Raw genomic sequence first — 25,447 nt, forward strand, 5'->3', positions numbered from 1 at the left:
GTCTGCAAAGCCAGACAGTGTTCCCAGGCTGTGGCTTGGGGAAGGGTGAGTCGAGGTGGTCTGCAGGACAAAGCCGGCTTGTGCTGGGCATGAATCACCCCATTCTTGTCCCTGTGGAGCAGATGCTTCAAGCCTGGCCAAGGGCATCCCCTTCCTCCTTTATTAACAGATCCTGCTTGCCTGGTGCCTGCTTTGGCCTCATCACCCTTTCAGAGCCGTGGTGTGATGGCAGAACCTCCTGCCCGTGCCCTCCTGAGGCAGGACACCAGTCCCATTCCTTGCTGCTGCAGCCGGGGCGTTCCCTAAACCCTTTTATTTCCGACTGGCTCTGCACTGGGTGATGGCAGAGCTCGTTACAAAATCACTTCTCAAACAGCCCGGATTTCCCCCCCCCCTCCACTTTTCTTCTCCAAATTACTCGCCACTCATCATGCTGAATTAATCCAACTGGCAATTTGTCCTTTGTAAATTAAATATTAGGGCAGGGTGTAGTCGTTAGCAGTGACTGCTCCCGGCACTCTGCTACGGCAGCAAATACATTTCCATTTCCTGGTGGGTTTTAGAACCCTGTTGTCTGCTGGGGCTTTGGTGGCCACAGGAAGCTCATGGCTGGTTTTCGGGCCCACCCAAGGGAGTTGGGTCACCCAAAATGTGAGTAGGAAATGCAGGTATGTCACAGATACATGGGTGCACAACTGCTGTGTGCAGGTGTCCTGATGTTCCTGTGGGATGGACACAGCCTGTGTCCAGTGCTTGGCATGGGATCACCATTGTTTCCCCAAACTGTGATGCTGGGGATGGAGACCATCACCCCAAAATGAGCCCATCCACCATCACCAGCAGGAGGGGGCTGCTGGGGACCTGGAGAAGATCCTGGGAAGTGAAGCTTTGCAGCCTCTTTTGCAGCCTCTTTTAATATTCTGTCTTGGGGGCACGGTAAGAACAGACATTTGGGATGCATTATTATTGCTGGAGCTTTATTGAATGCTGGTTATTGTTTTCAGATGCAATAAACCGAGCGGGGGAACCCAGGAGACCGAAGGGTCAAAATATCCTTCAAGCAAATCCCAGCTCCCCCCGCTGAGCTGTGGCCCCACTAATTATCCCTGGATTGTCTACGAGCCCATGGCAATTAAAACCTAATTATGGTGAGTTTTCTTGTCACCACGAGTAAAACTCTGCCCCACTTAATGGCCAGGAAACCCCATCCCAGGGAGGATGAAGGACAAGGTGAGGATGCTTTTGAAATATTGATGAAATTCCCTTGGCAAAACTGGATCCATCAGCTCCACGGGTATTTTATTGATTAATATTGGTGTTGGACACGTCAGTCTTCAGCTGGTGGTGCCTTCCAGGTTCCTGCTGTCTCTTGCTTGAAAAAGAAGAATAAACTTTGCTGCCTTTAGCAAGGAGCTGCCTCCTCCAGCACCAATATTTGACAATATTTCCCATTTAAAGATCAGCATTAATGTTGCCTCAGGGGTTGGCAAAACCCACCCCAGCGCAGGAGAAATGGGTTTGGGACTGTAGAAATAAAAAAATCCCGAGGGAAATAAAAAACCTCAAAGGGTTGACTGCTGATTTTGTGTGTTGTGGGGTGGGATGGAAATGGAATCCCGTGGGAGAAAGAGGTGGCTGGATATGGGGCATTCCTGCAGTGGGGATTAATTTATTTGCAAGAAAAAGAAAAATACTTAATATGGGTGGACGATTTTAAGCAAAATCAACCCCACATCCTCCGTGTGTCGTCTCATGATGGTTTAGAGCATCTTCTCGTGGGGGTTCAATGGGGAGACGATGCAAATCCCTGACTCAGTGACCTGGTGGGAAAAGCTTTGCCTGCCTCTAAAAATTTGCTGTGATCCAATTTTGGGGCATTTCAGGGAGTGGCCTGGGGAAGGGGCTGCCCCCAGCGCTATGATTTTTGGGGGTCCGCAGGGCCAGGGGAAGGGGTGGTTGTCCTCCCCCATTTCTCCCGTGCCGAGGATGCGGGGACCGGGCGCCTGCAGCTCCCGGGATGCTCTTCCCTCTCTCCTTCCTCCTCCTCCTCCTCCTCCCTCCACCGCCCATCCCGCTCTGTGCGCAAGCGTGTCCGCCCCCCGCCCGCCCCTCCGGGCCAGCCCCGCATCCCGCACCCACCCCCCGCATCCTCCCGCCGCACCGACCCCCCCGCGCCGCCCCATGGTGAGTCCGCAGCCCGGGGATCCCCTCGCGTCCCCCCGAGTCCCCTCGTGTCCCCCCGGGCCCCCCCGGGTCCGCGTCTCCAGAGCGCGTTTGCGAGTCGAGGGGTGTTGAGCAAAAAAAAAAAGGGGAGGGGGGAAGCAAAACCCCAGTGGTTTTTGGGAGGGCTGGAGGGGCTGGGTTGGGGGGGATCCCGCGCTGGGAGGGCGCAGGGCAGGGCAGGGAGCGCTGCCCGCTCGGCAGCGCCCGGGCAGGGCTGGTTTGGGGGGTTCAGGTCGGGGATACGGGGGGGACCCCCGTTAACCCAGCTCGGACCCCCACCGGGGCATCCCAAACCTTCGGCATCGCTGTCCCGGCGAGCGCGGCACATCGGAAAGGGAGAGAGTGGCTTTATTTCTGTGTTTTGGGGTTTTCTAATAATTATTATGGTGATTTTTCTAATTAACGCGCTTAATCAATGCCTGAAGCGAGCGTGGGCAGCGGCGAGAGGAAAACCCCCGCTGTCCCAGTGCCCTTCCATCTGCTGCCGCCCCGTTCCCGGCAAAACAAAACCCTTCGTCTCGCCGGGAAAAGCCGGCCTTGGGCACCGCTCCTGCCTGCGGCCGCTCCCGAGGAAGGCGATCCCATCCCGAGAGCCCTGGGAAGAGAGGGTCTGGCATCTCCCCGTAGCGCCAGGGGGGCTCGTTTCGGCGAGTCTGTGTGGTGGGAATGCCCGGGAGCCGCGGTAAGGAAGGGAAAATCCTCCCGGAGGCCCTGGGAGGGGAGGACGTGCCCCGTGTGTGGCTCAGGACGCGTCTCTCTCGCCACAGAACAACGGGCTGAGGAGGATTTATTAAGTGGTCTGAGCTTTTTTTTCCCCCATCCCTGAGCATCCTGGTCGATGGATGTGCTCTGGTAGCCTGGTGATCCCAAAGGGGTGGGAGGGGTCCCTGCTGATCCCCCACCCGATCCTGGTGTGGACAGAGGTGCTGGGAGCGGGATCAGGGCATGTTGGTGCAGGATGAACCCTATCCCAACCCATCATGTGTGCCTGGAGCCCTGTTCTCCCACAGGACAGGCTTGTTCCCAGGGAGAGAGGAGGATGCTTGCCCTGAGACAGCAGGAAAAGGACGAGCCAGACTGTTCCCAGTTGAGCTTTCCATGTCAGGTCTTTGCAGGGTGAGCTGGGGGGGTTTTATTGTTCTGGGGAGCGGAGAACAAAGGGGAAACCTTCCTCCAGGGGCTTTTTGTGCTCCTCAGCTCAGACACCCGGCATGGGATGTGTCTCTCCCACCGGGACAGGAGGGTGATGCCCGGTGGGTTGGTGCCGGCTGCTCGGTGACTCCGATCCCTGTCTCTTGGCAAGATGAGCTAATTAAAGTCTTGTGGTGGAGTTTTTGGGGAAGCTTTGCTGGATTTCCCTGTCTTCTCTGCCGGGCTCTACCTCTGACTGCTCTTGGAGGGCAGGTGGTGGAGAAGAGGGATTGCCCAGGCTTTGCCAGCTGCTTCTGCCGAGGCTTTCCATGGGACAGACACCCCGGGCAGGGCAGAACCCTGGATCAGTGATAGAACTGATGGGTTTGAGTGTCCTCTTCCTACTCTGGCTCCTAACGATGTGTCCAGCCTCTAAAGAACATCTCATGCTCATGGATGGGATCCACACACTTTGCTGGTCTCTCCCTAATCCCTGTCCTTAATTACCCACATCATTAGAGGGTTGCTCGCTCCTCCAGCTCCGGGCAGGGAGTTAACAGCAGCTGCTCCAGCAAGGCACTGAATTCCACAAAGGAATAAGGCCTTTGAAAATGTAAATATAAGAGGAGGAACTGTCTGTGCACACTGATTTTGAGGGATGTCCACCATGGAGATCTGCCATGCAGTGTGCCTTCCAGAGGGTATTTTCCAGAGGTGAGATTGGAGCATCCTCCTGCTCCCCAGCCCACCCTGGAGGGGAAACCCACCCCTGGAGTGAAAACATCCCTTTAAAATAATTTTAAACTCTGGAGCAGACATACTGGCATCTCCAAGCCTGTACTTTAATAGCTTGTGTCATCCCCATCCTTGCAACCAACATCAGAGGTGGATGCCAGGCTGCAGGACGTGGGAATGCTGAGACCAGGGCCCTCCCCACGCCTGTTTCCAGGGGTTTTCAGCTGGCAGCAACTCTCAGGTTGAATCCTGCTAATTAATTATTTGGCAATATCTCTAAATCCCATGTATTCTGTTGCTTATTCTCTTGGATAAAGTGATGGCCCCATTGCTTTAGCTTTGAATATTCCAGAGCTGATTCAGGCTGGCAGCACGGAGTCTGTTTCTCCACAACTTTCCCTATTGGGCTTTAGGAAAAAAAAATAATAAAAAAAAAAGATTTGTTTTTATGTTATTTTCTCCCTTTTGGTTGTTTGCTCTGGGTGTAGCATGAGGAGCAGGGATGTGGTCCCTCTCCTGCAGAGGTTGTTGTCCTGGATTCACCTGGATCCCTCTGGGCCCCCATCCCGCTCTCCCCATCCCAGGCTGGGACCCCCCTCATACGCTGGTGCCAGGAACAGTCGCAGGAGCAGTTTTGGCTTTGCAGGGGAGGAAAGGAAATGATTTGATACTTTCACGCTGCTTGTTGCAACTTCTGGTTCTCTTTTTCGGTGTTTCTTAAGTTCCCCTCGCTTTCCTTTCGCACTTCTCCCTCCTCCTGCTGCAATCCTCATGTTTATCAAGGTTATTCCAGGAAAACCTTGTGTCTTCTTGGAAAGCAAGAGGAAAAGCCCCCAGTATTTGCTCATCTCTTGCCTTTCCAGCTGCTGACCCCTTGCATGTGACCAGAGTCAGGCTGGAAAGTGTCCTTGGAGGAAGGAAAAAGGGATTTGGCTGTCGGGGAACGGAAAAACCGAAGGAGCCACCCTCCCTCCTGGTTTTCCTTGGGACTGGCGGATGCCCGGAGTGGTTTCGGGCTGGCGCAGGCTGCGGCTGCTCTCCAGGATGTGCTTTGCCTGCCGGAGACCTCCGGGCTGCAGCGCTGGCAGTGTCGGGGGACGCTGCTCCCGGCTGGTCCGGCTGCGCCGGGGCGCGGATCGGCGCGGGATGGCGACGGCCGCGCCGCCGGGAAGGTGGGTGGGAGCGCTGGAGTCGGGCAGGATGCGGGTGAGTGCCTGCTGTGGGGTCAGAGCAGCAATTTGGGGGAGCGAGGTGGGGCACGGCAGGGCTGGGTTCTGCCCATCCCGTGTGAATCCTGCCCTGCCGTAAATCGCTCTACTGGAATGTCCAATGGAGGCGGGTTGGACCACCCGTGGGTGCTGCTGCTCCGTGTCCCTCGGCTCAGGGATGACTGGAAGAGGTTCCTTGTGGAGAACCACTCTGCCCAAGCTAGGCTGGCATCCTCCATCGGCTCTTCCATGCCGTCCCAAGGATGCTGGGATGCTCCTGGGTTTGCTGCCGCTCCAGGACCATCGTGGGATGCAGCCCATACTGGTGAGGGATGCTTGGAGGTGGGATACAGGAGTCCCAGGGGTTGGAAGGTGCAGGGGTGAAACAAGGCAGTGCCAAAGGAGGACTCTGTACACGACACCTGAAATTGGATCCACAAATCCACGGAGAGATTTCTCCTCCTTTTTGGAATTTAGTTGTTTGGTTTTCTTTTTAATTGTAAATCAGAATGACCCGAAATCACAAAGCTGTGTCCATTTAGGACCGAGCAGGGAGCTGGCTCCCTTCCCTTCGTTATTTGCAGGTTTAAAAATCTATAAACGTGCTGCAGTTTGGTTCTCCTCTTTAATCCCGGGTCTGTGAAGGAGGCTTTAACCTGAGCTCACGCCGTTGGAATTCCCTGCTGCGCCTGGGAGAGGCTCCTCGCCTCCAATCGCTTCCAGATGCCGTTCCTGCTCCGGCTCTTCCCCTTTGCAAAATGTCTCCCCCAGCCCGACCAAGTTTTCCCGGCTGGATTCAACCTCCCGATATCCGGCCAGGCTGAGTCAGCCGAGCCTTAATGTTTTAAGCAGAGGCCGATGCCAGCGGCAGGAGGTTGGGACTCGCCCCGTGGCCTTGCCCAAGGAGCCCTGGGGTGGATCCCCCGGCAGGGTTTGAGCCTCTTGCGACATCGGGTGGTTTTTTAATTTCTTTTAAAATATAGATCCCTGAGCTGGGATGGAGTTCAGGGTCCCTCTGCACCCTCTGCCTGCATTGTCAATGGGGCATAGCTTCCCTGAGCCCCAAATAGAGGGAACTGAGACAGAGGGTGCTGAGTGAGAGTTGAGGAGGCTTAAACGCTGCTCTGGGGCTTTGCTGATGCTGTGTGCACACTGCCAGCCCAGCATTCCCACAGGGGATACTGAAACACCCCTGGATGTGGATTAAATCCCCATCCTGGCAGCTCCGTGGCTGTTGGGCTCGTCCAACCCCCTGGCATGGGGTTTATGGGGTGGGGTTTTACAGCATGAGGATGGATCAGACCTGTCTGGGTTGGGAATGGAGGACAGTTCCGAAGCATCAAGAGGAAAAATAAGGTAGAAAGTGAGAAATAAGGGAGAAAAATGCAGAGAGGAGGGATGCAGGTGGATTGGGAGGATGCAGGACTGAACAGGAGCAGGGTGTGGGAAGGGGGATGGTGCCAGAAATGAAAGGGAGAGAGGGGCTTTAGGGGTTAAATGCGGTGCTGCCTCCGAACAAGGAGTCAGGAGCGGTGCCAAGGGCTGGGAAGTCCTCGGGCCCATCCCTGTGCGATCACCAGCGGCCGCTTCCAAACGGAAAAAGAGAAGGAAAAAAAAAATCACAAAGAACTGTCTGTTCAGGCACATTCGGGCTCAACAGGTTTTGCTCCCGGGTGGGGTCCAGTGTTTGGGGTGGGGGAGCCGAGAGCCCGACTGTCAGAGCCGGCTCTTTATGCAACTAAACATGTGATTTGTCCTCAGAAATCTTACCCCGGGCTCTTTTCCCACTGCCTTTTTTCTCGGAGGGGGGTGTTGGCAGCCCTCGAGGGCGGGAAGGGACAGGCAGCTCCTGCTGAAGGGCTGGAGGAGCTGGGGGGGATTGTTCAGCTAAAATATGGATGAACACAAGGTTTTGGTGGTCCCACCACGGCACCTGCCCCAACACCTGGTCCCACTGCCAAAGCCCTGCATCCCCCAGCACGTTCAGCTTCTTCAGCATCCTCGTGGTCCACCAGCATCCACCGTGGAGCTGGGGCTTCCCAGGCCCCTTTGCTGCCTAATTAACAACGTCGCTGCTTAATTCCCCCTGCATTTACAAGTTAAATCGACAGATTATCTGTATTATGCAAACACAGCTTTAAATCTTAATTATTTATTTGCATGGGGTGTCTGGAAATCAGCAGCTTTAAGCCTGGTGATGCTGTTCTCTTGGAAGTACAGACTTTGGCTAGGAAATAAACCCAAAATAGGCTTTTTTTTTTTGGTCTAGTGGGTGATGCTCAACACCCCAGATTGGAAACATGTCTATTTTTTCCTTTTATCTTTTTTTTTGGGGGGGTTCATTGTGGGAGGCTCATCCTTAAATAGCGGTGGTTTATTTTTAGGTCGGTCGCTGCTTTGGATAATCCGGCTTGGCTGGGCAGCTTTGCTTTGCTTTTCTTCCTATTCCCAGGGATTTGATAGGATATAGGTTTATTAAATTATTTTATTTTTAATAAAGTAGTTTAATAAATTCAGTAAATTATTAATAGAATTGAAAAGCTGCAATTGAGGTGGAGGTTCTGCTGGTGGCGGCTCTTCCGTTCTCTCCTGGCCAGGGAGCATCCGCTGGGATGACCATTAGGGAAACCTCTTCCCAAAAATCACATCCCACACTGGAATTACACCTTTGGCTCGGCCAAAGGATGGTTGGGAAGCGGCTGGATTATCTCCCACTAAATGCTTGCTGAGTGAATAAGCTGCTGGTCCCGGGGCAGCAGCGATCGGGGTGACGTGAGGGATGTGCCGGGCTTGGAAACACCTCACTCATGCCAAGTGGAGACGTTTTCTCTGGAGGAGGATGAGCTCACCTGGCTTTTATTCCCCTCCCAGCCTGGCTTTTGCTCTCTCCCCCCTCGGGAGGTAATTTTAACCGAGGGAGGTTGGCGCCGGCGATGGAGCTCCGACGGACGGACGGACGGACGGCTGCCTCGCTTCAGGTCTGGCGGGTGGAAGGGGACAGACTCTGTCTCCATCTCCCCCTCCTCTATTTTAACAGCCCCCAGGGGGTTTGGTCCTGGAGGGGGAGGATGATGACAGGAGGGATTTGGTGGCTCATCCCTGCCCTGCTTGTGTCCCCTCCTGCCTGGGGAATACCTGTCTTCCCCCAGGGATGCTCCTACACCAGGGCTGAGCCCCTCAAAAATCCTGGCTGGCTTTAGTCTTTGACAGGGGAAGGAATGTTTTCATTTTCTTTTGCCCAAAGCCATGAGCATCCCGGAGGGAGATGTCAGGGAGCGGGCACAAGGTGCCCTTTCCCCCCTCAAGTTTGGGAATCATCATTTAAATGATTAAACTGATAGGCAGGGCGGGAAATTGAGGCCGACAGCATACCTGGAGAGGGAAAGGAGCAAAATCCAGCTTGTTTAGGGTTTCTCAAGGGCTCTGGGACATTCATTTCCTGCCGGGATCAGCTGCCGGATGGGTTGAGCCGCCCGCGGCGAGTGGCGGAGACAGCGGTTCCTGACCTGTTGGATGCCGGATCCGTGATGGGATTTTTCTGGACCTTGGGCTGGGAATGGCTGATTGCATCGGCCAATGGTGGGGAGACTGCCTGGGAGGCTGGAAAACAATCCCAGGAAGACCAGCAGCGATCCAGCTCCTGGCTCTTCCAGTCGAGCTGGAAAGACCAGCTTGGGGCAAGACCTCAGATCCTCCCGGCCGGGCCGATGTGCTTTAAGGTACCACAGTCTCCTGCTCATGTGGGGCTGAAGGATCCTCCTGGGATCCCCCTGCCCACCCCCAGGCAGCTCCGAGCATCCTCATCCTCCTCTGCACGGGGCTGATGCTGCACCATGAAGTGCTTTAGCAGGAGCTCCCCGGGGAGGCTTTAACCTCGTTAGTGGATCCTACAATTCATGGCTCTAAATCAAAAGGCTCCTTGTTGGCAGCGATGTCGGATGCTCCGGTGGATTCAGGGCTGACTCTGGTGCCAGAAGGTGAATTCTGTGACCCCAAATGTAGCTGGTTTGGCTGCTGATTGTCCTGAGCCCTCTGGGTTAATCGCTCCCCAAGGCAAATGATGATGGAAGGAGGAAGCAGATGCTCTTTGAGTGGAGAGGGAATGGGTGATGCCGGGATGGAGCCACCCCTGTCATCCCGGGACATGGACAGAAAGCCTGGTCTCTGCAGAGAAGTATCCAGAAGAAGTGGTTTCCTTCCCCATCTCTTGCATGGGATGTTATTTTAATGGGATATTAAGAGCAAAGCATGCTGTGGGGAAGGCTTGCACTTCTCATCTCTGCTTTTCCTAACTGGAGAAGGCGGGGAGAGGTAAGGAAACCTCCAGCCCTTCAGAGTTTCCCCTTGGAAGCACCTTCCCTGCCAGGGCTCGAGCAGCAGCTGGGAGTGAGCCTTGTCTTCCTCACCTGTGTCACTGTTTTTTTTGCGCTGCACGGGATTGAGGTTCTTCCTCGTGTGGTTTATCCCAGGGACTAACTGGGATAGCAGTGGGCTTGTGCCACCTGGCTGGCTCATTATCCCGCTCCCTCCACCTGGATGGCTCCTTTTCCCCCTCAGCCCACCTCGCCCCTTGGTATCTGGGATAGTTACTTGGGATGTAGAGTGGCTGCCCCTGCAGAGAGGCTTTCTCTGAGCAGCACTGTGGCAGGAGGGTTTCCGTCCGTGGCAGCTTCTCAGCGGGGCTTTTCCTTCCTCAAATCATGAGGATATTACACTGCCAGGTGGGGATGTGCAGTTTGGAAAGTTTTTGAGGAGAAGATGGTGGAGATGTGGGATTAAGCAGTGTTCTCCGTGTGGGAAGGCAGGAGAAATGCAGAGCAGGGCTGCATCCCCCTTTCTCTGGGATAAAGGGCATCAGTCCATCTCCTGGGGCCTTCCTAAAAGTCCAAGTGAGTCAGGGAGGGGGATTTCGGTGGGAAAGGCCAGGAGGTGTTGGGGAAACCTGCGGGGAGGTCTGTGCTCTGCTCTGCTCTGCTCTGCCACGCCTCCTCCTTAAGAGGCGCCGGCAGCCCAGCCCCAGTGCTGCCGGTGCCTGCGGAGGTGGGTGGGAGGTGGGTGGCTTTTTGGAGAGCACAGACTCCTCTGTGACGGTGGTGGCTCGTCAAGGCCCTGCTCCTGCTCCTGCTCCTCTAGGGCTGGCTCCCCGTCAGTGCTCCGAGCTGCCCTGGCTGGGGATCCAGAAGGATCCGTGGATCCTCCAAAGGCGGATGGCTGCGAAGCGAAACGTCCCTTGTGTGCTGCCAGTGTGGGTGGCCGTAGCCCTGAGGATGTTCTCCCTTTTCCCTTTCCTAGGGGAAGAGAGGACGGCCCCGTAGATCCCGCCGAGCTCCTGCCTGCTCCGCCTGGACCGAGAGGACGGACCGTAAGTAGCCACGACCTGCTGCCACTTTATCCCTGCCCTGACAGGACCAGCTTCAGCCTCTCCCACTGCTGGGGATGCAGGAAAAGGTCTCCCTGAGACAGGAATCCTCCTCCCGGTGTGGGTTAAGGGGGGGGGTGGTGCAAGGTGATGGAGTGAGTTATTTCCTGGAATCTTCCTCCATGATCATTAACATGGGAGAAAGGAGCAGACAAGACCCCCGGGGGATTCGGGGCTGACAGACGTGAGCTTTGAGCTGTGGGGTTGCTCTGGGGGTTCTGCTCCTCCAAATTCAGTGCAAAACAGGAAGCAGAGGGGAAACCACAGATGGAGGGTTAAGGTGCTAAGTGAGCCTTACAAAGGGGGTAGTGACTGCAGGCAGCTTCTGAGCCCCCAGAAGGGGACTCCTGGAGGCAAAAGCCACTAGGGATGGGAGCAGACCACGGGCTAACTCAGCCCTGGGGCTTGAGAACCTACCCGTTTTCCCTGGTGAGCTGGATTTGGATCAGGCTTTGCTTGAGTTTGGGTTGGGGATGGGCTGAAGCATCTCCATGGTTTAGTTTTTACCTCCCAGGACTGTAAGGGAGCAGGTGCTCCCTGTTGGATGCTCTGCCTGCTGCTCCTGGGGGAGCGGGGAGAGACTGCCAGCCTCCTGCCTGCACCTTGCCTGCATCCCCAGCTCGCTGCCTCCCACCTTTCTGCCGCTTTTTGGGGGGGATTTAGCCCAAAATGTGGGGTTCAAAGCTGCCAAAGCCAAAGCTGCTCTCGCCATTGCTGCCTGCATCCCTGGATGATCCCTGAGGACGGAGATAGCGGAGAGTAAACATGAGGTGACAGTGGCAGCAGATGGGGACAGGGCGGGGCAGGTGGGAGGAGGGGGTGGCTGGGTCAGTGGTGGGGGCTCAGGGATGAGATCCCATCATCTCTGCTGGGGGTCCACCCTCGGAGAGGGAGGTTGTTCCCCTGTGAGTGGTTCCGCTCGCTTCCAGCAGCTCAGCCATAACCTCTGGAGTGCATCCAGCAGGAAAGGGTCTTTATTTTAAAGTATTAAAGAGTGATTATATAATATAAATAATGATATATAACCTATAACACTGTAGCTGAACTCCCCGAGGTGGAGCCCTGTAGCTCCATGGGGTTACCCCAGAGCTGTGGGATGCTCAGGTATACCCACATAGTCAGTGTTTTGGGGCTGTAGGAAGGCACTTGGGTCCCACCCTGTGTTTTTTCTGCTGCAAGGATTAAAAAATAAATAGGGGGAGAGGAGAGGGTGGAGGCAGCGCTGGCCTGAATTGGGTTTTGGCTCTGGAGCACATTAAAACCAGCAGTGCCATGGGAAGGCAGAAGCAGCCCAGGTTTATCCTGGGGACCTGCCACCATGGAAAGACTCGTTGTACCTGAGCTTACTCGCTGTTGCCAGTTTCAGAATTGCAGCCTGGTCACGGGTGAGTGTTTTGTTAAGGCTCACATGCCAGCGAGGGGTTGTTCTCCCCTATCTTAAATCTCTGGCCAGGTTATTGTGTGCCTGGGATACCATGGTCGAAGGAAACAGCGCTGCCTCTCCGTGAAGAGGGCAATTAAGATTCCTTTAAAGTGACTCGCAGGGCTCTTAAAATAGGATAAATGTGGGTATCAGTGCACGGGCTGGGCTGGCTCCGTGCCCTCCGTGGGGCTGTGCCCGCTGTCCAGCGGGATTGATTTTTGCAGTGCTGTGTCCTCACCATCCTCTGCCTCCCTCCGGCCCGCTGCACTTGCAGCTTCTGCTCTTGCTGTCGCTTTGCCCTGCTGGTTTTTGGCATCCCTTGTCCCCTCCCAGTATTCCTGGTCCCCTTTCAGTATCCCTGTTTCCCTCCTGGAATCCCCATCCCATGCAGTGTCCCTTGGAGGGGGCTGAAATCCAGGCCCTGCTGCCTTTTGGGCTTGTGACGGCGGTTGTTGTAATCCCACAAGGATTTTCTCTCCGCTGTGGGTCTCACTTTTCCTCCCAGCTTGGAAAAAAGAGTTCCCCGAGCACCTGGAGCTCACAGCAGCCGGGGTGAGGAAGGTTTGAGATGCCAGGCTGGGGATTTGGGTGCCTTTGATGATCTGCCAAGTGCAGGCAGTGCCCGGAGTTGGCTGGATCCTTTCTTTCCCTGCAGGATCGCCCCCGGCCGCCTCCCAGGTTGTGCTCAGGCTCTGGCACGCGGTGGCTGTGCCGGGGCAGGACCGGGCCGGCGTGGGGGGTACGTCGGCATCTGCCGGGGCTCCTCCGGCAATCCCAGCCCTACTGGGCAGAAATCCCGTGGGATGGGGGCTTGGAAGATCCCAGGGCTGTAAACTGCTCCCCTGGGGGTCGATCCTGGGTGTTGTCCTCAGTGGAATGTGGGATCTGCCCTGCTGGTTCCTGAAAGCTCCATGTGCCTGGAAAGCTCGGGAGAGATGGTCTGGCTGGGGTCGAGGGGTCTCTGCTGTCCTGTCTGTCTGTCTGTCTGTCTCCCAGTGGTTCCCACTGCTGAGAGTGAATGCCCAGGGACTGCTGGTGCATCCCTTCCTCGGGCACAATCCAACACTTCTCCAGTTAAAAATAAATGCATTTTTTTTGGGATAAACTGTTGGAGATGCTTGTTCTCCACTGAGCTTCCTTCTCGCCCGGAGAATCTGGACCAGGCAGTGGGTGGCTCTGTGTCCCATGGACACGTGGGATGGGATGGTGGGAGCACAGGAGAGGTGTCCTTGCCTTGTGTCACGCTTTTCCCCAATCCAGGGGTTACCATGGAAACATAAAAGTACTAAGAGCTTTTGCTGCATGGTCTGCTGGTCCACGATGCTTTGCTGGGATGGCAGTGGGTGCCTGGGATCACCATCCATCCATGTCAGGATGGGCTGGGGGGATTTATAACCACCCCCCACCTTTGTGCTCGTTCTATTGCTTTAAATTCCCTTTAAATTCCTGCTACCACTCTGTGGATTGGCATGACTTAAATCCAGAAATGCTGGAGCTGTTGAGGTTGAGGGATGGATGGATGGATGGATGGATGGATGGATGGATGGAAATACAGGGATGAGCTCTTCTGAGGTCCTCTCCCAGCAGGAAGGTCAGCCCCTCAGGGTGTTGCTGGCATCTCCCAGGGGACATGGTAAAAAATTTCTGGGCAAAATCCCTCTCCAGGTTGGAGGGAGACAGGGAAACTCTGTGAGGTTTGGCTGTGAGCTGCCTCTGCAGCATCCCGGGGTGGGGCTTTCCTGGAACACAGGGTGGGGAAGGGGGGAAGGGCTTTTGAGTCCTTTGTGCAGCAATAATCCCCAGCCCAGGAGCTGTGGGGGTGCCGACATCAAAGAGGGGCTTTTCCAGTCGCTTCTCCCAGGTGTGGGGAGCTGAATCCAGCTGGGACTTTCCCCTCAACTCTGAGGCTCGGTGGGGCAGGCGATGCCCTGGACCGACCCCGAGGGAGCTGTGGTGAGGGATGAGCATGGAGTCTCTCCCTGCTGGATTGGGATGCTGTGGTGGGGGATCTAGAGAGGATGTTGTGATGAGAGGTCTCTGTTGGGGGACCTGGCAGATGCTGGGGGGGCTCCGAGGGCCCTGTGATGGGACAAGGATGGTGCAGGGGCTCTGAGGATGCTGTGATGGGACAGGGACACTGGGGGGGCTCTGAGAATGCTGTCATGGGACATGGATACTGTGGGGGCTCTGAGGATGCTGTGATGGGACATGGATACTGTGGGGACTCTGAGGATGCTGTGATGGGACATGGATACTGTGGGGCCTCTGAGGATGCTGTGATGGGACAGGGATGCTGCAGGACCAGGGATATTGCAGGACTGGGGTTGCTGCAAGAGGGCTTTGAGGATGCTGTAAGACCAGAGTTGCCATGGGGAGCTCTGAGGATGCTGTGATGGGACAGAGATGCTGCAGGGTCTGAGGACACTGCAGGACCGGGAATGCTGTGGGGACCAGCAGGACTCTTCAGCATTGCTGCCCCCAGCAGCCCTCTGAGGAGCCAGAGCGCTGGCTTGGGGTGTTCAGTCTTTCCCACTGTTGGCAGCTTCTCTGTTTTGGGCTGTGGATCTGATTGGGCTGAGCTTGAACTCATTTCAGAGGCACCACGGGCGCGGGGGCAGCTGGGTGTGCTCTGTTTTGCTCCGCATTCCCTGAACGCTTCACCAAACAGTGCTCCTTCACCCCGGGGATTATTAGCTGTGTTTGCCTTAGATAAATTTTGCATCGGGCCCAGCTTGTGCGTACAAGCCTGAGAAAAGATCATAAAGCCTTCAAAAAAAACCCCAACAAAACAATTAAAGAAAAGCTGGTATGTAAAGGCAAACACTGCGGGGAGAGCGGATTTTCCCAGTGGGAGGGGTGAAACGGGCTCGGTGGGGTGTTTTGGCACCCAAGGAGGGAGCTGGGGAGTGAATTTAGTGCTAAATTTGGGTCCTGATGCCCAGCAGCATCCCAGCCCTGGGTGAAGAGGGGTGCTCAGGCCCCCCAGAAGCATCACCAGCCTCCAGCTGTGGGGTGGATTTCCCCCTCGGGGCTTTCATGGCCAGTTTTGCGTAGAACAAAAACCCCCAGGAAGCACAAGCTGCTTTTCACTTGCCCCTAATTTTATTTTTCCCAAGAAATCGTTACATGCAAAGGGGTGAGACCCCCCAGCTCCTTCTCCCTATGTGCTCCCACCCTTGAAGATCCAGTCATGGGTTTCATCTTTCCAGGCAGGAGGGGCTTATTGAGCCAGAAATTCGGATGCAGGATGAGAGCTGGGGTATAAATTGGGGATGGGGGGGTTTTGCTTCCCCTTTCTGGGGCCCACAGGAAATGGTGGGACATGATTTATGAAGGAGAAGCATTTCAGGGCAGACAGGTACTTTCCCAGGGGACCACCTCACCAGTCCCTGTCTCTGTCCCCATCTCTCTGCTGTCAAATGGACAGTTTTCCTTGCCTGATGTCCCATCTCACTGCTTCTAGCACAGTTTAATTGTCCTTAATTCCTTTTTAATTGCCCTTCCTGCCCTTTTTAATTAATTGCCCTCCTGCCCTTTTAACTTCAGGAGCCCGTAACAAGGAAGGGAAGAGCCTGACTTACATTTTTGCCCCCAAAACTGCTGCTCTCGACTCCCTCTTGGCCGGGTGAGGCCGTGGCCCTGCCGGGCAGGTGGCAGGTGCCGGGTTCATTAGCGGTGCTTCGTTAAGCAGGAGGGAGTGTGAGGGAGGTGCAGGGAGGGATGTCAGGTGGGTGCCCCCCCCAGGTGACTAATCCCTCAATGATGGAGAGGAGCTGATTGCCAGCCCGGGTGTGCTCCTTTGCCCTTGGCTGGCGTTTAACACTCCTTCCTCCCTCACACCAGACACATTTCGGAGCAGGGAGGAGCTCAGTTACCGGGTGGCAAAGCCAAGCCCACCTCTGAGCCGGGCTTAGAGCAGAATTCACTCCCGGGAGCAAAGCCTCCCATGTGCCCCTAAGCTTCTCCCTGCTGGTAAGTTAATCTTCCATCGTTGCTGTGTGCTGGTGGGATGGGCTGGGCTGATCCTGGGATGGCTCCAATCAGGGCTCTTTGCTCCTTATTCCAGGAGCGAGAGGTTTCGGAGGAAGACGAAAGTCGCGCCACTTCCCCCGCCGGTGCTTGCGTGGGGACTGAGCTCGGGGCACCCCCTTCCCGGGGCCGGGATGGAGGAATCGAAGGTGTTGGAGGTTCCTGGAGTTTGTGATGCTCTTTGTTTTGACCCCCCTCAGCTGCTCCTGCCCTTTCTGCCTGGCTCGTAGGCGGGGGTGGCACGTTGGGCTTTGTAGCTGCTGGTGCCAGGTGGATGCTTAAGCTGGGCTTAAAATCACCACCCGTGGGATTTTGTGGTTGAAACCCCACTGAGGGCTCCTTTTTCCTCTTTAATTCCTTTTTTTTTTTTCCTTTGTCCTTTAACCTGTAGGGCTGAAGCTCCTCAGGAAGCGCGGGGGCTTGGCTGGCTTTGATAAACTCTACAAACCAACTCTTTGGCAGTGCAGAAATGTGGATTTAAATAAATAAATCCCTTGGGGAACCCTCGCACCATCACAAATGGGCAGGCAGGGGGTGATGCCTCTTGGATGGGGTTTTGGAGCAGTTCCTGTGGGTTTTTCCCTCATCCAGTGCCATTCCCTGTTTTCCCGCTGCAGGTGACCAGCCACGATGAGAGCTCCGGCCCTCGCCTGATCCCTTTCCTGCTCATAAAAATGATCAACAAGTCTCGTGAGTCCCATCTCCCTCTGTCCAGGCAGGGATGGGGGAACTGGGGGATTTGCATGTGGAAATCTGGCTTCTGGAGGTTGGATGCTGCTTCGCTGCAGCTCCAGCTGGGTGATGGAGTGCTGTGGTATCACAGGCAAAGTCCTGGCAGGGAGGGTGGTTTTGGGGTCCTTGAACCTCCGGGTTCAGGCACCTGGAACTTTATGGTACAAAAACGGGGTGAGGCACCTGGAAAGACGGATGTTTGCCCAGCCTTTGACAGAAGGCGGAAGCAGAAACGTCATTGTGGCTTTTGGAACCAGGACAAAATCACCTGGCTGTGTCTCACAGCTGCTGCTCTCGGGAGCACGGTGTCAACCAAACCCCGGCCGCTCCCCATCAAAGCTCTGCCGGCCTGGATCTACCGGGACATCCCCAGAGGGCTGTGGGACCCCACATCCCATCATCCAAACCCCAGGGTACCGGCTTGACGGTGTTTTTTCTCTCCCCCTCCCCTCTGGGCACGCAGGAGGGAAGATACTCGGGGTGCTGGCGCTGTTTCTGGTGATGGTTTGGTACTCGATCTACCGGGAAGACAGGTACACACAGCTGTGAGTGCCTTTCATTCAAGTTTAAAGGACCTCCTGCCCTTTCCTTCACTCCCAGGAGGTGGCATCCTCCCTCCCGTCCTGCACGGGGATGCAGGAGCATGGCCTGGCTGGATCCCGGGGGAGCAGGGAGGTGGCAGCATCCTTGGCTGCTGCCGGAGGATGGGGGCACGACACGAGGTTTCCCCCTCGGTGTGTGGTGGTGGTTGGGCTTTGCGGGGTTTTTGGTGAATGCCGGTGTTTTCCTGAGCCCGGGAGGATGGGAAAACCCCACTCTCCTCCCCGTGCCAGTGATGCTGACGAGAGATGGGGAAAGCAGAGAGCGTGAGGTCCATGAGCAGGGCAAGAGAGACCTCTTCCGATGCAAGGCTGCAAGCCCAGCAGATAAACATCCAAGGCAGTGCTGGCCTTAAATATCTCTGGCATGGCTTGAATCCCACCGTGGGGTGCTGGAACCCCCCCTTTGCCGGGGGGGGGGTGGTGCAGAGGAACGGGCATCATTTGATTTAATTAACCCCTTCCCTTACAGCTTTTATTTCCCTGTCCAAGAAAACAAGACGACGTGTCCCCTTGGGGAGGTGGAAAAGAAAGCGGTGCAGCTCATCGGGAAGTGAGTTTTGGGGCTGGGAGGAGGGAGTGGGGGGATGCAGAGCCAGGAACCCCCTCCCTGTGCCTCCCTCCCATCCCAGTCTAACCGACCCTTTGCTCCTTGGCAGCTACACGAGGGACCACCCGCTCTTCTTGCAGCTGAAGGACTATTTTTGGGTGAAGACACCGTCGCTCTACGAGCTGCCCTACGGCACCAAGGGAAGTGGTGAGTGCTGGCAGTGCTCTGTGGGTCTGTCTGTCTGTCTGTCTGTCTGTCTGTCTGTCTGTCCTGCTGCTGCTCCCCGGGGTTTCAGCTTCCCTCTGAAAAGCTGCTGCAGGTTGCTTTTTGGAGACTGTTCAGCCTCCCTCCCCCCAAGTTATTTGCTTGATTTTTAGACTCTGCAGCTGGTATCTCCTTGCTCTGGGTGCGTTTGGACCCTCTAAAAGGGTTTAGGGTGGGCCAGGCTTTACTAAACCCCAGCCACGGATTATCCACTTGGAGCTGGGATTAACAGCAGGAGGAAATCGGCAGGGATGGGGCAGCACCCCAGGCCTTGTGCCAGGCAGGAGCTGCCTTCCTCACCTTCTGCTGGCCCTTGCTTTGCAGAAGACGTCCTCCTGCGCTTGCTGTCCATCACCCACTACTCCCTGCCCGAGAGCATCCAGAGGTAACACCGGGGTGGGTTTAGGGGCTTTTCTCTCTGTCTTTTTCTCATGAGGGGTGGAATTCATCTGTTGTGGGCCCGGGATTTGGCAAAATGAACCTCTGCAACCCAGGGGTGGTGGACGGAGTGCGGGAAGGTTTGGAGACTGGGCAACGAGGGGTTAAACCCCCCTTGGGGGTTAAAACCACCCCGGTTTTGAAGCAGGCCTGGTTGAGACTGGGCTTTCTCTCGCAGCCTGAAGTGCCGGAGGTGTGCGGTGGTGGGCAACGGCCACCGGCTCCGCAACAGCTCCATGGGCGACACCATCAACACCTACGACGTCGTGATCAGGTACGGCCCTGGCTCTGTGCCACCGCTCCCTCCCCGGTGCCACCCGCGGCGGGGGCTGACACCTGTGATGTCCCCGTGTCCCCCCACCCAAGGCTGAACAACGCCCCGGTCCATGGTTATGAGCAGGACGTGGGCTCCAAGACCACCATGCGCCTCTTCTACCCGGAGTCGGCCCACTTTGACCCCCACACGGAGAACAACCCCGACACGCTGCTGGTGCTGGTGCCCTTCAAGCCCATGGACTTCCAGTGGATGGAGGCCATCCTCAACGACAAGAAGAGGGTGAGCGTGGTGGGGAAGCGAGTCCGACCCCTCGCTGACTGCTCTGGAGTCCAGCCCTCATCCCATCCTACCCCTGGGGACATCTCTGTCCTCTTGCAGGTTCGGAAGGGGTTTTGGAAGCAGCCCCCGTTGATCTGGGACGCCAACCCGGAGCAAGTGCGCGTCCTCAACCCTTACTACATGGAAGTAACTGCTGCTAAAGTGCTCAACCTCCCCATGAAGCAACCACGGAAGGTCAAACAGGTAAGGGGTGGGGTCCCCCTGCACCCCCTGAGGGGGGAACAGCCTGTCCCTGTGCATCTCCCTGAAGGCTGTGGCTCTCTGCCCCTGTCCCCCAGAAGCCCACCACGGGGCTCTTGGCCATCACCCTGGCGCTGCACTTCTGCGACCTGGTGCACATCGCGGGCTTTGGCTACCCCGACTCGGGCAACAAGAAGCAAACCATCCACTACTACGAACAGGTCACGCTCAAGTCCATGGCCGTAAGTGTCTGCCCCACAATTTTGTCCACACTCCCCCCCATTTTTCCCCTGGGATGGGGGATGGCAGCCCGGGAGAGCATTGGTGTGATGCTGAGTGGTGTGGGAGCCTCCTCCCATGGGGACCTCTTGCTCCCCTCCCATGGTGGGTGTTGAGGCCCACTGTTGGATGGTGACCATCCAACTTCTCCCTGTAGCCCAGTGTCTTTGGAAGCATGGAGAGCTGGATCCACCCCCGTGTGTTTACGTGTGAGGAGAAGGACTCGTAGCCAGGGGGATTGGGGGGGGAGGGTTCTGTCCCTCTTTCTGGGGGGCTCAACTCCCACTGGTGAGGTGGGCAAGCCGGAGGGCTGGGAGGGGCGGGAGGAAAGTGCTTGACCCCTCGTCCCTGGTGTCACCCCCTGCTCCCCGTCCCACAGGCGTCGGAGCACAACGTGTCACACGAGGCCGTGGCCATCAAGCGGATGCTGGAGCTGGGACTGGTCAAGAACCTCACCTACTTCTGAGGGTGGCAGGGATGTCACCCCCCGCTGCGAGGGGACACCAGCGCCCACCGTGAGGGGACACAGCCGAAGGCAGAGTGTCCTGGTCACTGCCCGAAGGCAGAGTGTCCTGGTCACTGCCCGAGGGCAGAGTGTCCTGGTCACCGCCGTCACCGCGCCCTGGGGCTGCCGGAGCCAGCAGGGCTGGGGGGCCGCGCTGGGCCGCGGGTCCCCGGGGCAGGGGCAGCTCTGGGGGGGCGCAGGGAGCCCCCGGCACCTTTTCTACCAACGCACTGAAGCTACCAAGGACTTGGAGGGGACTTTAGGGGTGGGGGGTCCTCCCTCCCAGCGGGCCTGTGGGGGTGAGGCAGGGCAGGAGCCCCTGCCTTGGACTTTCTCTTTCCCTTAATTCCCTCATCACTCGGACGAGGGCCCTGCCAAGGGGCTGATCTTGGGGGTCACGGGACCCTCCCTGCAGGGAATGGGAGCCTTTTGGGGGACTGTATTGCCTCCTCCCTCCCCTGGATCCCCTCCTAGATATTTAATTCCCCCCCCCCCTTTTTTTTAATGTCCTTTGTACTCGGCAGCCCCGTCCTGTGCCTTAGCGCTGGCGCGGGGGCTCATCCCCGCAGCCCCCCCGGGTGGGGGCACCCAGGGGTGCTCAGCCTCGGGGTCTGCCGGGGCCCTTTGGGGGTGCAGATTAATTTAATTAATTTAAATGCTTATTTATGGTGGAGCCTTCACCTGGGGCCTGCGTGCCACTGGTGTCAGGGACAAGGGGCCTTGGGTGGGGGGCTGGTGGGGTGCTCGGCTCCAGGAGGGGAGGGTGTTTGGCATGTCCAACGTCCCCCCATGGAGGGGTCGACCGGTGCCTTCTCCCTGCTGCTGTAGGGTCCCCTCTGCCCCCTGCGGGGCTGTGGGTGTTGGGGGAACCAATGGATGGGGCTGTTGGGGCTCATGCTGGCACCCAATAAAGGTCCTGCTGAGGCTGGGATAGGCTGGGTGCTCCTGGGGCTTGATGGGGTGTGTGTGAGGGAGTCTTGGGGCTGTGAGATGCAGACAGGGTGGCCTGTCCCCATGTCCCCTTACCTGCTGTGACGCCCCATGTCCTGGCTCCCACGCTGGGGTTGTGCGCTCCCAGCTGCCCCGTGCCTCAGTTTCCCTCCACCACCAGCCATTTCTGCCCCCCTGGGGGTTCCCCCAGGAGGCCATGGCACACCCAGGCTCCAGGCCAGGTCTGTGCCGGGCAAACTGTCACCACGAAAAGCCGATGTCCCCGCGGGGTGGCCACCAGCCCAGGCGTGCCACGAGAAACACCTCTTGTATTGACCGCGGCGCCGCGATACAGCCGGAGAGGCCCTTCCCGGGGGGTCCCTGTCCCACCGATGTCCCCCCATCCTGTCCCACATGGCGGGACCCCCCCGAGACCCCCCCGAAACGGACTCTATAAGTATGGACACCGAACACGACGAGGGAAGGGAAGGAGCCGGGTGGGAGAGGGCAGCGGGAAGCGGAGGCGAGCGGCTGGGGGGGGCGCGGTGGGGCCGGGGGCGTCCCCAGCCCCGCGGAGGGGGCGGCTCCGGCTCCCCGGGGCTCAGCGCGTCCTCGGCGGGGTTGTGCTTAGCATGTACCGGGGAGGGGGGGGATGCTGGGCCGGCCCCCCGCCCCGCAGCCCCGCTCCGGGGGCTGGATCCGGCCTCTTCCCACCGGCGCCACTGTCCGAGCGCCACGGCGCCCACGCGGAGGGTCCCGAGCGGCCCCCGGAGGGGCTCAAACGTGCGTCTGCATCCGCCTCTGCAGGGGCCGGCTGGGGTCTGAGTTTTGGGAAGAGGACTGGGAGTGGTGGGAGGAGGATGCCGAGGCCTTGCTGGCCTTGTCGAACTGCACGTAGCCGTCCTGCTTCCCGCTGCTGCTGATGCTGCTGTCGCACTGGGTGTCGAGGAAGGAGCTGCTGTCGCTCATGGAGCCGCGCTGGAACTCGCGCTCGCACAGCTCGATGGAGCTGCTGCCCATGCCCAGCACGAAGCGCTGGCTGTAGTCGTAGAGGCGGCTCTGCCCGCTCAGGGTGCTGTAGATGTTGGTGAAGGACATGCCCGTGGGCACCCGCTGCTTCCCGGCCGGGCGCAGGTCGGCTGGGCAGCCCGACAGCGAGATGGTGGGGGTGGAGTGGTGCTCCTTGAAGGTGTTCACGCTGTAGTAGCCGTTGGTGGGGTCCTGCAGAGTGGGAGAAAGCAGAGGCAGGTTGGTGGTGCCCGCTCTCCCTGGGTCTTGTGGCATTTGGGGCGCCCACTCTGCCCGTTCACCCAGCACGTGTAAGAATTATGGAATATCCTGAGTTGGGAGGGACCCACAGGGATCATTTGAGTCCAACCCCTGGCCCCACACAGACACCCCAGCAATCCCCCCCGTCCCTGAGGGCATTGTCCAAACCTCCTGCAGCTCTGGCAGCCTTGGTGCTGTGCCCACTGCCCTGGGGAGCCTGGTCAGTGCCCGACCACCCTCTGGGGGAAGAACCTTTTCCTGAGATCCAAACCAGCCCTCCCCAACTAGTTCCAGCCATTCCCTCGGGTCCTGTCACAGAGATCGGTGCTGTCCCTGTGCTGCCCCTCGGGAGGAAGCTGCAGACCCCGATGAGTCTCCCCTTAGTCTTGTCTCCTTCACACCCTCCACCATCCTCAGAGCCCCCCTTTGGAGGACACCCTCAACCACCAACCCCTCCTACCCGCAGCAGCAATGTCCTCCTGTGCCACCAACGTGTCCCACCCTGCTCAGCCCCCTCCAGATCGGGGCACAGGTGCCCCTTGCACTGCCCTCTCCTGGCACACACCTTTATATTGTCCCTCCCAAAGGGTGCTGGGGCCAGAAAACAGTGCCAGGGGTACCAAAGCATCCCTCCCCACACAGGGACAGCCCTCTGGGACGGGCCAGCACTGGAGACACGGGGGACATGGCCCAAGGACAGAAAGCCTGGCAGCAGCAATGCCAGGCAAGGGACGAGCTGGTCCTGCCCGGGGGTGGGCACGGGGAGCTGTGCCCGGCACCCCAGCGTGCAGCCCCCCTGGGGGGGCTCTGAGCCCCATCTCTTCATGGGGCTGGGGACAGAGTGGGGCCATGTCCCCAGGGCCTGACTCACCTTCAGGTTTTGAAACTCCTTCTCCTCCTCTTTGAGCACCTCGAGCTGCTTCAGCACCGAATCCTGCTGGAACTCCCCCCGGTCCATCTAGGAAAGGATGCGAGTGGGGGTCAGTGACCCCTGGCCCCCGGCGGCCCCCGGCTGTCCCCACCACCACCCACACCACGTGGGCTGAGCCCCACACCCATCCTCAGCCCCACGGCACAGGGAAGTTGTCACCAGCCGGTTTGTGCCCAGGGATGCCCCAGCGGGGCGGTGTCGGAGAGCAGCGGAGCTGGAAAAAAAAAAAGCCTCGCGATTCCCTGGGTTACAGATTGTTTTTCCCTCTGTTTTGGACAAAACAGGCCCGGCGATGCAGAAAGTGAATTTATTTACCGTGGTGAGGGTTGGAGTTGCACCACCTGCCCAAAGCAACACCCTCAAAATCTCCTTATTTTGCTGGTTTTCCCCCCTTCTTTTCATCCTTCCCTCCTCAGCTGAACTTGGTCACCTCAGTGTTCCTTTGAAGGCTGGCCGTGATCGGGGGGGAAGGGTAAGGTGCACATTGATTACACTACGCTTTAATTACCCCTCCTTCGGCACGGGGGGCTGTGCAGGAAGCAGAATAATTAACAACCAATTTCTCAGTTGCCTTTTTTTAGCTTCTCCCGTATTTATCGGGCGCCTCCAGCCCGACTTCTCTGGGATCACAGCCCCAAAGCAGCCCTCAAATCCCCTTTTATTGCCCAAATTCTCTCCTCTTTAAGGCGGTAAGTGGCTGTGGAAATTCACCCCGCGGCACTTGCTGTTCATCTCCCGAAAGCCTTTGATGTGGCTGTTAAAGGCAATAAATTAAAGTACCTGAGTTTTCCTAGGGAAAAAAACCCCTCTATCAGCCACTGATTTACCTGGATAAATACAAGTGTCGCCGAGGATTAAACCAATGCAACTAAAATGGGATGTGGAGGTTTCTTCTGCTCTGCCAGCCCCAGCAACCCCTTAAATCCCCATAAGCATCCTAGCAAAGGCAGGGATTGGGGGTGTTAACGCAAGAAGGGTTTCACAAGTCCTGGCTCAGAAAGAAAAGGAAAAACCACTTCTCCTTGGATTTAGCTGGTTTTTGGCGTGTGGGACCCGGGCGGGCAGGGCAAGACCCAGGAGTGGAGAGGGGAGAAGAGAGGTGGGAACCAAGGGGACAGTCCCGCTGTGACCAAATCTCCGTGGAATTAGCGTCGGGTTTGACGGGGTGTTTTAAGCCGTTTTCTGTAGCTCTTGCAGGGATGGTGGCAGTGATCCAGGCACTGGGGTGCCCCTCCAGTCCCGTGGGGACCCTGCCTGTGCCCGGGGCTGGCAGGATGCTTTGGGTCCGGCCGCACCCCGTGGATTTGGGGGCTGCAGGGAGCCCCCATAAAGTGCCATCTCATCACCGAATCACCAACTCCCCCATTACAGCCGGTCATTAACGTGACCTTTGTTAAACCTGCGTGGCGGCTCAGCCCCAAGGTGACCTTACGGCGTTAATTAGCAGGTGCTGAGATGCTCATTAGCGTCGCTTCCGCTTTGCCGCCTCTGGGTAAACACCGAGAGGGAAGGAAAGTTGACTGAAGTTCACTTCGTCACCAATATTAATGGGCATTACGAAAGGAGAGCGGGAAATGCATGGAAAGACCAGGAATGACCAAGTGCGCTGGCACGGGATGCTCCAGCGTCGTGCCCGGGCTATTTTTCCCGGAGCCGTGGCTTTCTCCAGCCGGTGACAGCACCGATGTGCTCCTCGGCGCTGCCCTGCACGTGGCTGGGGATGCACCCGCCTGTTAGAGCCGCGTGCCCGTCATTCCCCTCCTGCCAGCGCCATTCCAATCCCGGGAATGTCGTGCTGGACTTAATCCTGCTTGGCAGTGCCGGGCGCCAGCAGCCTTCACCATCCCCGGGCTAGTTGGGCATCGCGGTGTAAAGCCCAAACCTCACCAGTCCCTCCTGGATCAGGGTGGCTGAGGGATGCAACGAACCTCATCCCTGCATCCCTGACTGCTGCTCCCTCCTGGATCAGGGTGGCTGAGGGATGCA

General features: G+C 57.5%; 2 protein-coding genes across 6 annotated transcripts in view; one reads left to right on the forward strand and one right to left on the reverse strand.

Annotated features, from left to right (window-relative positions):
- Positions 1-2,153: 2,153 nt before the first annotated feature.
- On the forward strand, positions 2,154-20,396 carry ST3GAL4 (ST3 beta-galactoside alpha-2,3-sialyltransferase 4). 2 transcript variants are annotated; one of them, XM_027655705.1, is made up of 12 exons: positions 2,154-2,184; positions 10,590-10,659; positions 16,786-16,858; positions 17,364-17,445; positions 17,972-18,052; positions 18,159-18,256; positions 18,638-18,698; positions 18,930-19,025; positions 19,118-19,307; positions 19,407-19,550; positions 19,646-19,789; positions 20,206-20,396. In XM_027655705.1, exons 3-12 carry the CDS (start codon positions 16,843-16,845, stop codon positions 20,290-20,292), a joined length of 999 nt encoding a protein of 332 aa, XP_027511506.1. In that variant the 5' UTR covers positions 2,154-2,184; positions 10,590-10,659; positions 16,786-16,842; the 3' UTR covers positions 20,293-20,396. The 2 variants fall into 2 exon arrangements, with proteins under 2 accessions (XP_027511506.1, XP_027511505.1); XM_027655704.1 differs by lacking the exon at positions 2,154-2,184 and having other exon boundaries at positions 10,392-10,659; positions 17,364-17,433.
- Positions 20,397-21,570: 1,174 nt separating this feature from the next.
- Positions 21,571-25,447, reverse strand: part of KIRREL3 (kirre like nephrin family adhesion molecule 3) — a 357,949-nt gene continuing 354,072 nt past the window's right edge. For all 4 annotated transcript variants that reach the window (XM_027655693.1, XM_027655692.1, XM_027655691.1 and 1 more), the window contains 2 exons: positions 23,402-23,488; positions 21,571-22,482 (listed from right to left, as the gene is read on the reverse strand). In XM_027655693.1, coding sequence (XP_027511494.1) covers positions 22,039-22,482; positions 23,402-23,488 — 531 coding nt within the window. In that variant the 3' untranslated portion in view covers positions 21,571-22,038. The remainder of the gene's footprint in view (positions 22,483-23,401; positions 23,489-25,447) is intronic.

Source organism: Corapipo altera, unplaced genomic scaffold, assembly GCF_003945725.1.
Source record: "Corapipo altera isolate COAL_440 unplaced genomic scaffold, ASM394572v1 71, whole genome shotgun sequence".
NCBI lineage: Eukaryota > Metazoa > Chordata > Aves > Passeriformes > Pipridae > Corapipo > Corapipo altera.